Source organism: Corticium candelabrum, chromosome 4 (genome assembly GCF_963422355.1).
Source record: "Corticium candelabrum chromosome 4, ooCorCand1.1, whole genome shotgun sequence".
Lineage (NCBI taxonomy): Eukaryota > Metazoa > Porifera > Homoscleromorpha > Homosclerophorida > Plakinidae > Corticium > Corticium candelabrum.
The window spans coordinates 6,517,119-6,532,631 of NC_085088.1; the positions used below are offsets into that span (position 1 = coordinate 6,517,119).

Below are 15,513 nucleotides of genomic sequence, written 5' to 3' on the forward strand. Positions count from 1 at the left end.
GGCAAGAGGACGTAAACCAGCGGGTGCACTGCTCCCAGGTACTCAGCGTGGATTGTGTCCATCTGGGCAAACAGTGGCGGCGACACCTGAGTAGGTTTACAAATTTGAGATTTTCGTCAACAATAGGCTTATACACATAGCAAGTAAGTATGTACCTTGAATGTTCCATCACGGTACCACGTCGAGCTTCTTTGAAGAATAGCCAAGTTTTCGGCAGTGCTGAATATCAAGATTCTGTCGTTACCGGCACCACTGTCATGGAGAAGGAACGGCTTTCTCTGTCCATTATGGTGCTCGTAATCTGTCCAATCTGTCCATTGTATGGTGACTAAGTGTACTCGCGACTAAGTGTACTGGCGACTAAACTTCCGCGACTAAATGACCGGCGACCAAATTTCGGCGACTAAATGTCCTAGACCCTGTCAGGCCCATCTTGCAACGTCCTGCATACTTAGTCTCTGTAAAATTAGGAGTGCGACCAGACCTGACTGTCCTCCTACGTTTCTTCAACACGGACGTTTCTTTAGTGGTTCCTTCTTTAATCCACAGTGTAAGGCCGCTGTTTGGTTGCCAAATCTGTACATACACTGTAGTATAGTAATGCACGTTACTAATACAGCCTTGGAATATTGACCAACTTTGGGCCGCAACATTGAATCGCAACATTGAATCGCACATAACAATCTTGATTCTCATTAGCGGCCCATGGGCTGTAAATGAGAACAGTTTCCAAAAAATCACCCAGTGGGCAATCTTTTAGCTGGGCGCTGTTACGGAAATTCCCAGTACATTACCAGAAGCTAACTAAATAATGCCACAGTCAACATAAACGTAACCTCTTCAAGCTTCAATCCTCCAACAAACATCTGCACACCATGTGTGCATGTGTGTGTGTGTGTGTGTGTGTGTGTGTGTGTGTGTGTGTGTGTGTGTGTGTGTGTGTGTGTGTGTGAGCACCCACGTGCACACTGCAATGTAAGAGACCGAATGCACCTGATGGTGTGATAGAAACATGAATATATAATATTACAATATATATAATATATCATATAATATATATATATATATATATATATATATAATCATACAGTATGTTGAAAGTGCAAGTCATACCTTCACCAGGAGAGGTCGTCTGGCAGCAACAACCACAATATCAGCTTCATGAACCTGAAGAATGAAATCATATCAAAACATGCACATGTATATCTGTTTCGAGAAATCAAAACACAATATGTTAAAAACCCATCTAAACGACAACATATACCCACATCAGTCAGAAATGTACAACAGCACATCAACATCAACTACGCCATTGTTATACAACACTGTCTCATAATAGAAAATACTATAGTAGTTTCAGCTACGAGCTAGAACAAACGAGACTTTATAAAAGTCACATGACTTAACGAGTAGTGTACTCAAAACTTACATGACTTCCAGTTTGGCTCTAAGTACGTGGCTAGCTAGTTTCACTCACAATATATGTCTGTATAAAGTTTGCATAACAATTGATAAAGCTCTAAGTACGTGGCTAGCTAGTTTCACTCACAATATATGTCTGTATAAAGTTTGCATAACAATTGATAAAGGTACAACAATTTAAACGTTATTTTATTTACTAACACATGCTAACCAACCTTACTGCACAACTCATAGTCTGAACATTAGAGCTTTAAACCAAATTTGCAGACTCTGCAAATCACATCACTGTTTTCATAAAATTTAAGTACTGATACAACATGCGTGCACAGCAATGAGACTGTTGTTGGGTTAAAACTTGGGTAGGGCATGCGTAGCAAGTTGGCAAGAGTAACGCATGTCACTCTGAGCAGTAGCAGAGATACCTATAGCAGTAGCTTGCCATCCAGTGCAGTGCCAGTTCATGGCAATTGCATTTACCCCACCATGGTGTATTTATTGTTTAGAATGACAAGCATGGAATGGCAGGTCGAGAAGACTGAAAAGCAGCAGAGAGCAGCCAACATTTGAATGTGGTCAGCCTACTATGCACTAACCTAGACAAACAGCCACACACCCTGTTTACCTCTCACACCGTAATTTGTGTCAGTATGTGCACCTGCTAACCTGATACCAGATACTGATTTGCAGTGCTTGTAAATACTACAAAGATAAAAACCAAACACCCTCAAAGGATGCATCCATTCAATGTTAACCTATGCAAATTACCTACTACTAACAACAGCTATGTAGTTTACATATGATACAATGTATTTTTTCGTCAGGGGTGTTAACAAGTGTTTCCTAAACATGCGTCACTGCTTTTGATTGCGTATAAGTCTTGTTTCTTATCACATTTATTTGCACCTACTTAAATATTACTTTATAACTAAGTGCTTGTTACTTGTTTTAATAATTCCATTACACTTGCAACCCCAATCACCTAACGCGTCGTTCAAAATTATTGACAATTTCATGAGTGTACAAAGCGCACGCTAGTTGGAGAGGGTTATGGCCTCTATGCTTTCTAAAATGTTGACCGGTAGCAAATGGCTCATTTGTTTCCCATGGACAGAACTGTGTCATACACTCAGGATTCTTGCTACTGCGTGGCACATTGCCACGCTCCAGTAGGACTGCGCCACGCTCAGAAACGGTAGATAGGAGTCCAAAGTCTTACAGTTAAGGAATGTTTGAGAATTCCATACTACTGAAACACAATACTAAAGGGTGACAATAGCCACAAATCTAGGCTCTTGCAAAATAACGCGAGATGGTAGTCTCGCTCCAGACGTACGCACAAGTGTTGATTGCAGTCCCGAATGCGCTGCCTCTGATTCTAGTCCCGGATGCCCTTCCAGTGATCCGGAAAGCACACCTCTTCAGGCTCTTGGCCGGGAACCGCACACCTACAAATCTACTCTAGACTAGTCATGGCTTCATGGGAAGCAACAACAGTGGTCCACGTCAATCAACACCTGACTAGAAAAACTTTCTGTAGTTCATCTACGAAACTTGCACATGCGCAATTGATGAACATCGCTAAGAAGGGTTTATTGGCTATCAAAGTTGATTTCCTTGCCAGGCCACTTGAACATACGTAACACGCAATAGCTACAACGCAGAGTCTACCACTTGAGATTGGCTCCAGTGCACATGTCCAACTGTAAAGAGCAAGAACTGCATGCGTCGTGGACCTGCTCATCCCACCACGCTCCCAAAAATCTCTAGCGAGAACCCTGATACGTTGTTCCCGTGTTAGTCACACGTATGTAAAAACATGTACGACCACGCCAGCCTCCTCTGATTTGTTCTAGAAAAACATCCAGGGTTCTCGCTACAGATTTTTGGGAGCGTGGCGGGATGGGCGGGCCAACGATGCATGCAGTCTACGTATCTTTATAGTTGCAAATGCGCACTGGAGCCAATCTCGAGTGAGGTAGACTTTGCGTTGTAGCTATTGCGTGTAACATACGTTCAAGTCCCCTGACAAGGCACCTTCAATCGCCAGTAAGCTCTTCTTAGCGATGTTCATAGGTTGCTCATGTGCAAGTTTCGTAGATGAAACTACAGAAAGTCTGTCTAGTCAGGCGTTAATTGACGTGAACCACTGTTGTTGCTTCGCATTGTAGAGTAGATTCTAGGTGCTTCTTCCCAAACTCCGGGTCACTGGAAGGGCATCCGAGACTAGAAGAGGCTACCCAACCTGAACTGCAATCAGCACTTGTGCGTACGTTTGGAACGAGGCTATCATCCTGCGTTATGTTGTACGAGCCTAGATTTGTGGCTATTGTCACCTTTACTAAGAACTATAGTATTGTATATGGTTTCAGTAGTATAAAATTCTCACACATTCCTTAGCTGTAAGACTTTGGACTCTTAGCTACCACTTCTGAGCGTGGCACAGTGTCAGGTTGCCACGCTGTAGCAAGAACCCTGAACATCAGCTGTCCATAAAGACCCCAGCTGTCTCTACCACAACTTTCTCAATGTGATCGTCTTCGTACAATTGAATGACTGAAAACCTCGAGCTGACATCGTTCGTACAGGTCAACTGAAATGGAAGAAAAACTGTGACAATGCAGAATTGTCGGAGACCACATCTCAACCCTCTAATAGATGGAGCCATGGTCAAGCTATGGAACCGTGCATCAACAATATTCCGTGCATTTTGGAGAGGGGAGGGGGCTTTAGAAAAGTGTGACTCTGTACCGTACCCTTGTGAAACTGTCAATAATGTTGAGCAAGCCCCCCCCCCCCTTTGACAGACATGATACTAACAGAGCAAACCTTCCATGCTTATAAAATGGCATAACTAATATATATATATATATATATTAGCAAGAGGAAACATACTCACCACATCTGACAGATTGTGAGTCTTTGAGTGACAAAGGGTAACAGTAGAGTTATGCGCTGTCAGCAAGTTACTCATTGGTGCACCAACATTCTTACTTCGACCTACCACCACACTTCGACTTCCAGATATATTAATACCTGCAATATAATTACAGACAGTTACAATAACGAAAAAGGACCTTGTACATACATATCTGTAGTATCGACCTACGATATCTACACATAGTCTTGGCAACAAGATCAACCGTAGCACTGCCAATCATGACAATACTACAAACGACTGCAATCTTACTATGAAAGTACAAGTGCACTCAGAGCAACTACCAGCAAGAACATCATGGCAAAGTTGGTCCACTCACCAAACTTGCTTATGCATTTGATGGTCAATGTATCAATGCATTCAATGTAACGTTACATTATTAAGTAGTCCCAGTGTAAGGTTCTCAAGAACCATGCCCCAATCGGGTTAATTTCCAGCCATGTACAATTTTTAGCTGAACCAGTATTTTCATAGGAGAAGAAACATACTAAATGAAGTCTTAACAGTAGTCTCACGTAGCCATCCCTACCCGCCATCATACTTCCAGCGAGGAAGGGTCTGGGGAAATGCCTAATCCATTTCTGTTCAGGGCTCTCCAAGAATCGTGGGATAAAGACCTCATTAAAGTTAGCAGGAGGTCAAAGTAGGTGTCACTCAATCGCATTCCACTTGTGTCGTGTATGTTGATTACGGTCATGCTAAGCTGCATGCCTGTGAATTCAAACAGATGCCCTAATAGTCGCAACCCGGTACACCTTGAACTACTGTCCTGTTGCAGAAGGGATGCTTACGCTTGTGACCAAATCGTCCGCGATGCTGTGCGTCTTCACGATCAATGTCTGACTTGGTGCTAATTTCAATCTATTGTTGTGATCTTGTGAGTCTGACGTAAGGCATGGGGTGTGCTTTGTTTAGCCTCGTAAGATTTCTCCGTCCAGTCTCCTAGTCTCGTTCAGTTGCTGCTTGTTGTAATGTGTTGTTTGAATGCACAGTACCACTATAGCACCTTTGTGTTCATAAATGTATTTCATGATTTGTCTGACATGTCGAGAGACTGTGTAAGCCGCTCGATCAATGAATGATCATGGCTGTGGGAATTTGACCAGAGCCGCAAAATCCACACTTTTACTGTCAATAATGCACTACTGTGTTCAATGCGCTATTCAAAGTCCACAAAATCGACGAACGAATGTTTGATCTCTGGTTATATTAGGACATTCATTCACACATATTAATTTAATTATTACAATTGTGCTCGTTTTGTGACTGTAATCAACAAAATGGACACGACTGGAATGCGATTGAGTGACACTTACTTAGACCTCCTACAAAGAGTTCTTTATCCCATGATTCTTGGGGAGTGCAGAACAAGAATTGTGTAGAGGCATTCCCCAGACCCTTCCTCACATACATGACATACCTTGACATACATGACATACATGACATACCTTCCCAGAGGAAGATATGTCAATTCTGAACAGATCAGACATAGTCGTGTTTGATTTGGCGTCGGGGTTGAATCTTGAATTGGATATTGCACTAGCGCATCCCTGGAGTTATGACATAGAAGTATTATCAGCTAAAACTCAGAGAGCAGCGGCAACCAGAAGAGAAAATCTGAAGATCAAAAAGTACGATCAGAAGCTCTTGTCTGGAGGTTTTCGACCAACATTTGTGCCTATAGTCTTCGAACATTTTGGCTGTTGGGGAGAGAAAGCTGAAAACTATTTGAAGAAACTGTCACAGCTATCAAGAGACGAAGACTGAAAGCCAAATGAATCAACCTGCAAGTCATACTGGAGATCTGTGTTTTCTGTGTGTCTACAATGATCAAATGCTAGAGTGATTGACAGTAAAATAAAGATTGCTTCAAGAGACAGCCACATAAACATAAATAGTTGTAGGTAGAACCAAGCCCTACTGGCTTGGGTAGTATTTAGTTGCTTTGCTTAGACGGCGTATAATAGTTCAATGTTTGAAAATATATGTATGACAAACAGACAGCCAGCCAGCCAGACAGACAGACAGACAGACAGCTCTCCTTGATAGATATCGATATCTACGGTTAGTACTACGCATTTACTGCTTCTCTGCTTTTAAAGGGAACTCGCATGCAAAAACAAGTTGCCCTTGAAAAATAGCCTTGCTTTCGAGAAGTTCAAAGGTACCTTAGTTGCTAGCCAAAGCGACTCTGTAAAGGAGAAATCACGTTTCAAATGCTCCCAGACGAAGGTGTGCGAGGCATGATGCCACTGGAGGATGACCTGGATCGTTTCGTATTAGAAACTCTCGATTAGCATGATGCAACTTTTTACATCAAACCGCTTGATTGGAGACAACACATGAACATTCACCTACACTGTGAGGTAGGTGCAGCTTTGTATCAATGAGAGGAAAATGCTGGAGGCATTCGTTATGACTTCTCATGTGCGTAGGTCTGCAACTTCAAGGATACATCGCATCAACTTCCGCTTTGACGTGTAGTGCTGTAAAAAGACTGGAACAGGTAGGAAACTACAACGCTCTTACATCCATCATAACTCTAACCCTAACCCACTCAATAGCTCTGCTTTGAAGTCTCTCAAAGCAATCCGATGAAGTCTCTCTCAAAGCAATCCGACTGAAAATGATCTACGCTTACTTTGGAAAGTGGTCCGACTGCCTCCCTTTTAGCCTTAAACGCAGAATCCACTCTCTCTCTCACCACACTTGATCGAATGAAAATCTAAACAGACTTCTTTCTCCGTACCGGCACGTTTACAAAATACTTTACAAGTCATAGCATACTAATGAACCTTAGATATCTCAAATTGGAGTTAGAAACTTCAGATTGGCTAGAAGAGTCGTAAACTAGGAGAACACGTCAAAGCGGAAGTTGATGTAGTGTTTCCTCAAAGTTCATGCACACATGAGAAGTCATAACGAATGCTTCCAGCGATTTTCTCTCATAGTTACAAAGCTGCACCTTCCTCACAGTGAAGATGAACGTTCAAGTCTTGTCTCGAGTCAGGCGATTTGATGTACAAAGTCGCGTCGTGCTAATCTAGATTTTCCAATACAAAACGATCCAGGTCGTCCTCCAGTGACATCATACCTCGCACGCACTCGTTGTCTCTGAGCATTCGAAATGCGATTTCCTCTTTACGCAGTCGCTTTGGCTAGCGACTAAGGTACCGTTGAACTTCTCGAAAGCAAGGCTATTTTTCAAGAGCAACTTGTTTTTGCGTGTGAGTTCCCTTAGAGAAAAGACACAGGAGAGCAACAACTCACACTCCAACATGTTTCAGACGTGCAATGAAGTGCAAGAATGATTGCTCACCTAAAAATCATGCCCTAAAGCAAAAATATTTACCTGAATGTCTGATGAGCTCTAAACAGCCAAGAGGTGTGCAGGGAATAAAACAACCACGAATATCTCCCCGAGCCAATCTACCAGCATTTTCATTATGAAGCCTAAAAATAAAACAGAATGTCGCATCTAATACACTTCAAGAACTCACACACACACACACACACACACACACACACACACACACACACACACACACACACACACACACACACACACACACACACACACACACACACGTAGCATTTTAGACACTACTCAATTGACACAAAGTTACAACTAACACAAAAACCAAGTGAGCCAAATGCCGGTAACAGAATGACTAAGATGACTGAACTCTAGCTATTTATAGTTCCATCTACGCATGCTCATTAGACTTGTCACCTAGTAATATCTGTATGAATTAGTTAACCCTACATAGCTCCTCCTCCAGTGAGCTAATAAGCAAAACATCTGGGCCGATGCACATGGCAAAAGGAACATGTGATTCTCCTTGGAGCAAACTTGACTGAGTACTTGGAGAGGGTGTTGGAGAGGATGTTAAACAGTTAATGTCTTTGGTTAGGGTTGGTGGAGAAGCATCCAGGTAAGCTGGTTTAAGACGATCCAAAGAAACAACCTCCTTTCGCCCATTAACCAATAAAGTGTAGTGCTTGCCAGAATGTTTGATGATCGGAAAAGGACCATCATACAGTTGCTGCAGAGACTTGCGAATAGCATCATGACGGATGAACGCATGAGAGGCAGAAGACAAGTCAGTCTGGACAAAAACTTCATGAGGTCTTTCTTGTCAAGTGGGTTGTGCGCAGAGTCTTGACATTGTGTCCTTGAGTTGCATAGCATAGCTTACTGGATCAGGTAAGGATGACGTGTAACAAATTCTCCAGGTAGCCTCAGTGTGGTGCCATACACGAGTTCAGCTGCAGTACACTTGAGGTCATCCTTCACTGCAGTACCAGAACCATTGACAGTGCTTCTGCCCACTTGCTAGTGTTTTGAAATGCTTTGAGGGAGGCCTTCAGATGACGATGTAGACTGAAGACCACTGGCACAAGGATGGTATGCGGTTGTATTGCAATGTGTGGTTCCTAGGAGTTGAGTGAGCTCTTTCCACAAGGCTGACACGAATTGTGGTTCGCAATCAGTGGTGATTGTTGATGGTACACCAAACTTGCTATCCATCTGCTCCCAAATGCTTTTGCTACAGATTCGGCTGTTCTAGTAGACAGTGGGATTGCTTCCGGCCAGCGATTAAATCTGTCAACGCAAGTAAAAAGATAATGAAAACCATTTGATGGGGTAGAGGTCCCACCAAATCAACGTGAACTCTGTCAAATCTCGTGTCTGGTGTTGTAATTGTCAATAAATGGGTGACAGTATGTCTGTGGACCTTTGACTGTTGGCATACAAGGCAGTTTTTGGCCCATCTGCAAACGTCAGTGTGAATCGAAGGCCACACATATCGAGCAGTAATGAGACGCTGAGTGGCTCAAATACTGGGATGAGAAAGTGAATGAAGGTGGTCAAACACTGCTCGCCAAAACTTGACAGGAACTGCTGGATGTGGACTTTCAGTAGACATATCACACACAAATCAGTGTAGTTGAACCTGAGAGAGGAACTTCACGTAGTTGTAGAAAAGTAGATGTTTGTATTTCTTTCATTTCTGAACTGTTTTGTTGTGCAGCGGCCATCTCATCAAAATTGATCACAACAGGGTGCTGCTGACTCACTGCCTCAATCCGCGAGAGGGCATCAGCTGCTCGGTTGTTATGGCCGTCTACATGTCGAATGTCTGATGTGAAATGCGAGATATAGTCAAGGTGACATATCTGCCTGCGACTACGGTTGTCCGCACGTGAAAGAGAGAGCGTAAGTAAGTTTGGCTTGTGATCCGTCAAAATGTGGAACTGTCGACCTTCAAGAAGATGGCGAAAGTGCTTCATGGTAAGACACACAGCTAACAGTTCCCTGTCAGATGTGCTGTATCTTGTTTCAGCTGGTTTCAATTTCTGTGAGAAGTATGTGATCGGACGCCATTCGTCATCAATGTATTGCTGCAGAACAGCACCTACAGCAACGTCTGAAGCATCCGTCATAATGTTAGATAGGGCATCTGGAGCTGGATAAACCAGGGCTCGAAAATCGGTCCAACTAGTTGTCGTCATTTGATGAGTTTCCAAAAATTTTAGGTCGTCAAAATTTTTTAGCCTAGGACGTCATGTTGATATCAATCATGGTGTTTAGTGGTATATTGCCATTTTGAAGCTCGAGCGAGGAGAAGACAGGGCACGAGTCTAGTGCAAGCATCAAGCGAAGTATTCTGTACTTCATAATGGTATGCAACCAAGAGTATCGAACACATTACCGCTGATCCAATGGATACAACGTGTTACAGTAGAGCTAAGACATCTTTTCGGAGGCAGTGGTGATAGCTAATTAAATTAGTGATTAAATGCATACCACCTCTCTTTGACAAAACAAGGTGGAGTTTCAACCAGATTCATTGCGGAAGTTGTCCGTTTATTGCTACTAAAATCATATTTACCCTATTTCGACCTACAAAATTTACCATTGTCTCCACTTCCTCACGTCATAAACTTTATGCCTTTACTCTGTCGGATCCTGAGATGGTTCAAAACACCCCGTTTCATTATCCAGGATATGAGCAGTTTGTCAACTTATCCTGCTGGCGCAATAATTCACTACGCGTACATGTCTTGTACGACAAATGTCCCAATGCGAGCGTCAACCGTGAAGCGGCGCATGTTTCAGTACAGTACAGCTATCTGCCTGCACACTGAGAACGCCATTACATACTAGTCATTTGACGACCTACACTACAACGCTAGTCTTCAGTTGTAAGATTTACCTTGTCAAATGACGACTTGACAACCTATTTTTCGAGCCCTGTAAAACAAGAGTTACTTCTGCCAGTGCTTTCTTTGCTTTGTTGAAGGCGGTCAAGGCGTGGTCAGTACAAGGTAGTTCTTGAGTACTCTCATAAGATATGTTTAGTAAGTTGTTGAGGGCTGAAGCAGAGAGACACCATGTGGTAAAAATTGATGGTAATAGTCAAACAGACCAAGAAATTCACGTAACTTGCGCTGAGAGCAAGATAGTGGAAACTGACAGATGACTTGCACTTTGTCCTCTAGTGGTTTGATACCCCACTGCTCACACTGTGTCCGAGGAATTCAAGCTGAGAAACACCGAAGACACATTTAGCTGGGTTGAGGATGATACCGTAGTTATTAAGTCGTTGAAGAACTAAGCGTGTGTTTTTGCTCTTCTGCGTTGGAACTAGCAATTAGAAGATCATCGATGTAAGCATAGCTGAATATAAGCCACAAAGAACTTGGTCGATGAAACATTGAAATGTTTGAGCCGCATTACGAAGACCAAATGGCAATCGAAGAAATTCAAAGAGACCGAATGGCATGGTAACTGCGGTTACGTGGACATCAGCTGGTTCTACAGGGATATGCTCTGACCAGATCAATTTTGGAGAAGATAGTGAATCCATGAAGAGTAGCAGTAAAATCCTGTATGTGAGGAATTGGATATCGGTCAGGAGTCGTGACATTGTTTAATGCTCTGTAGTCCCCACATGGAAGCCAGTCACCAGATTTCTTGGGCACCATATTGTGTAGTGGTGAAGACCAGGTAGAGGATGAAGGACGAACAATACCCAATTCCATCATGTGGTCAAACTCCTGTTTAGCAACTTTCTTAGTCGGTCAGGTGCTAGTCGTCTGTGACGGGCATAGATGGGTGGTCCTAATGTTGTAATGTTGTGGGTCACATTGTGCTTAGTTGCTTGGTCAAGATTACAGAGTTTGGATAGATCCGAGAATTCCGTGAGAATAGCTTCAAATTCGTTCGCAGGATGTTTTGGCAGAAGTGTGGGACTTGGTGATGGCTCTGACGACGCCACTCTCTGGATAGTGAGGTGAGTCAGAGCATTCAAGAGTTGCTTCCTACAAACATCCACTACTAGACTGTAGTTCCTGAGAAAGTCCGCTCCCAAAATCGGATTCTGGACGTCTGCTACCACAAATACCCAACAGAATGTTCTTCAAAGTCCAAGATTGAGTGACTATGAGCGCCTGCCGTAAGTCGTAATGGGAGTTGCAGAGTTCTACCCACAATGGTCAAAGGTGGTCGGGCCCAACCAGCACTCAACAAACACCAACCATCACTCCACATGTTCCCGACCACCACTATATATTTACCAACAAGTGAAACGCTAGTTATAGTAACAGCGTTTGATATGTACGAATGACTGACCGACTTGCTAGGCCACGGTGTAACACATGATCGCTGATTAAGGTAAATACGTGACCGGATGTCATTTTTTCTCATGCTCGTGACCGACCTGATAGGCAACGACATAACACATGATCACTAATTGAGGCAAATGTGTGATTGCTAGTTGAGGCAAATGCATGACCAGAAGTCAGTCTCTTTCTCACACTCTTCTAATTTGCTCTGTCTGATTGCATTCAAGCTGCAAAGGTATGGCAGAGGGTTTGCACTGTAGAGCTTCTTCACGTTAAGTCTTAGGTTGTGTTTTACTTGCTCCAATGGATGGCAGACATATAGCCTTGCCATAGTCTAAACATGAGACTGGGAAACATAGTAGTTCCCCGACTGTTGACAGAAATTGCAACTTTTTAGTTTACTCTGCCAGATCATGGACCATCAACAGTGCAATATGTTCTGTTTGGCAATTTCTCGTCTGTCTTGCAACAGTGCTTGATTATCCGGGAGTTTGCTATACTTCTTTCCTCGGATATTTGAAATAGAAATAAACCATGCCACTTAATGCAGTGGATACCCGACCACCACTCTGAAAACCCTGGGCAGAACACTGGAGTTCTGTTCGCCGCTTGGAGACTTGGATTGTCTATTTGACGTTTCCATTCAATTCTGGAAGGAGGTATAACACTCACTTCTGCTCCCGTGTCAACCAAGAAACAGAGTCCAGTAGTTCAATCCGTAATGTAGAAAGACGAATAGGTAGTGAGACCCCAATATTCAGCAGTAGCTGGGCGTGTCGCTTTCGTGCTGCGCAGGGTGGTTTGCATTTCTGTCCACCATCTCCAAAATGTAAATGATACCAGCAAAGAGATTCTTCAGCTTTTTTTGCTGTCGACAGCTAGGACTGGCCGAGCGGCCACGTGAATGGCTTCCAAGACGACCTTTCCTGTCTGGTGCAATTTGCGAAAGAGATTTGAGTAAAGTCTTCAGAGAACTGACCTCGGCTCGCAGCTGCTCCAACACATCTGCGACCTGCGTTGAGTTGATAGAAGAAACTGTAGGGCTTGCCACTTCTGTAACCTTGTCAGCAAGCTATGCTAGCTTTTGTAGGTCAGCGGAGTCGTCGTGCACAGAAGCGAGGATCATTCTGACATTTGAAGGTAAGCGTTGTAGAAAGACAGTTCACAAAGGAAGGAACTGCCTACAGAAACTGCTTTCTCACCCAGTAGTTGCATGCTACAAAGGGGTTGTGTCAGTTTTTAGTCACCTATCCTCGGTCGTGAACAACTGCTGTAAACGTCGTTGTTCTGAGGCTGCGGTTCGCTTGACTAGCTGCTCCCTGAGTGTGTCGTATGGATTCGTTGCTGGTGGAGTGAGGATGAGGTCTCTGACTTCGGTAGCGTACTCAGGTGCCAGCAATGCCACCGAGTGGTCGAATTTCGTCTTCTGTACCATGATACCCCTAGTTGTGAATTGAGCTTCTACCTGTGTGAACACAGCTGTGGGTCAAGGGGGAGAGAGAATGGCAGTAGCTTGGCAGTAGCTTGATGCTGACTGTGGTGGCGCCTGTTGCGGGTAACACCACATCTGCCATACTGTAATTCGACTCCAATGACCACGTTGCACGTTCGGGAATCACCAATGTAGCATTTTAGACACTACTGAATTGACACAAAGTTACAACTAATCACAAAAACCAAGCGAGCCAAACGCCCGTAACAGAATGACTAAAATAATTGAACTATAGCTATTTATAGTTCCATGTACGCATGGTCACTAATTTGTACTCTACTAATGTCTGTGTGAATTAGTTAACACTACACACACACACACACACACACACACACACACACACACACACACACACACACACACACACACACACACACACACACACACCTGGAACATGGAATTCCGCCATACCCACTATGGGCTTTGGCATCGCAGAAATTTTCGCCAAGAAGAGCGATCATTGGCTTGTGACTGGTCAATATTCAATAACACCAGGTCTCGTTGAATGGTATCAATCCATCTGTTCTTTGGACCATGCCAAGGGCGTTTCACATTCTGCAACTTGCTTCTCAGCAACAATTTTTGCTGACGAGAGATGTTCATCTGTTGTAAATGACCAAGCCACTGCAATCTTTGATGTTGAATTTGACGTTCAAATGGTTCTTCCTTAGAAGATTTCAAATTGAAGGAATTTCTTTATCTTGTTCAGTCTTGATACATCCAAGATACATCTAATACAGTCCATATGAAAAGTGTTCAGTCTTCAATTCGAATATCTACTTGAGTGATTGCCCAAGTCTCACAAGCATATAGTAAAACTGGCATCACTAGTGACCTAAAGACTCTCAGTTTTGTGTTCTTGCTAAATCCTCGGTTTGTGAACACTCTGTGTTTCCAAGAACAGAAAGTCCTGCTAGCTTTCTGAATACGTTCAAAAAACCTCTACGTGACAATCTCCTGACTTAGTCACAATGCTGCCCAAATAGAAGAATTCAGAAACATGCTCTAGAACACGACCAGCAATCAAGATGTTTCATTCTTCAGCACCAATACTCAGGATTTTAGCTTTGTAAGTGTTGATCCGCATACCCCATCTGCTGCAACTCACTACTTGACGTACCTAATAGGGCCAAATCATCGGCATACATGGGAGCTTTGATCTTATGTGTCCCATCAGGTTTACACGATAATTCATGAACAGGCCACCATCTGTTCTGTAAGGAATCTCAATGTCACCACCCTTACACTTGTCCAGAGTCTCACGCATAATTCTGTCCATAGACGGATTGAACAAGACTGGAGACATCACACACCCTTGATGGACACCTGTGGTTACTTCAAACCTTGAAGAGATCCCCCCCCCCCCCTTTCACACAACACAGCCTGTACCATCGTGCAGGTCAACAATCAATCTAACCACTTCATCTTCTGTGCCAGAATCTTTGAGAATTTTGGTGAGAGTATGTCTTGGTACAGAGTCAAATGCTTTCAAGAGGTCAACAAAACAAAATATGTAAGTTGGATCGGTGCTCTACGGCCTTCTCAATGACTTGTCACACAGACACAGACACAGACACAGACACAGACACAGACACAGACACACACACACACACACACACACACACACACACACACACACACACACACACACACACACACACACACAGACACACACACAGACACACACTCAGATACCAATGCACTGTTTGTCACTGTACTAACTCGTAAGCTAGTGTACTCAGCAAGACAAGAAATCGGTAGCGAAATATCATGGTGACTTCAAATACTATGATCCCACGTACATCTTTACAAATTTCCTGTATATTATTATCCAAAAAGTTTGAGTTCAGTTTATCAACTCTTTACTTAGTGTTCCTTCAAGTTCGCGTTGTGTTCATTAATACACACACACATAGGTACTAGACATAGAAAGAAAAATCATTTTAATCTTACCCATCTACATCCTTAGAAGGAAGTAGAGTATTAGTGCACACATCTGTGTCAACTTCTTGTGAAGTGCCAAATGGCAGCT

The 15,513-nt window shown here is 43.2% G+C and overlaps 1 protein-coding gene across 1 annotated transcript in view; it reads right to left on the reverse strand.

Annotated features, from left to right (window-relative positions):
- LOC134177895 (C-1-tetrahydrofolate synthase, cytoplasmic-like) overlaps window positions 1-15,513 on the reverse strand; it is a 36,091-nt gene that overhangs the window by 18,033 nt on the left and 2,545 nt on the right. Inside the window, exons 5-8 of the mRNA XM_062644668.1 lie at window positions 15,435-15,511; window positions 7,710-7,810; window positions 4,319-4,455; window positions 1,114-1,167 (exon numbers count right to left, since the gene is read on the reverse strand). Of these exons, the coding sequence (XP_062500652.1) occupies window positions 1,114-1,167; window positions 4,319-4,455; window positions 7,710-7,810; window positions 15,435-15,511 (369 nt within the window). The remainder of the gene's footprint in view (window positions 1-1,113; window positions 1,168-4,318; window positions 4,456-7,709; window positions 7,811-15,434; window positions 15,512-15,513) is intronic.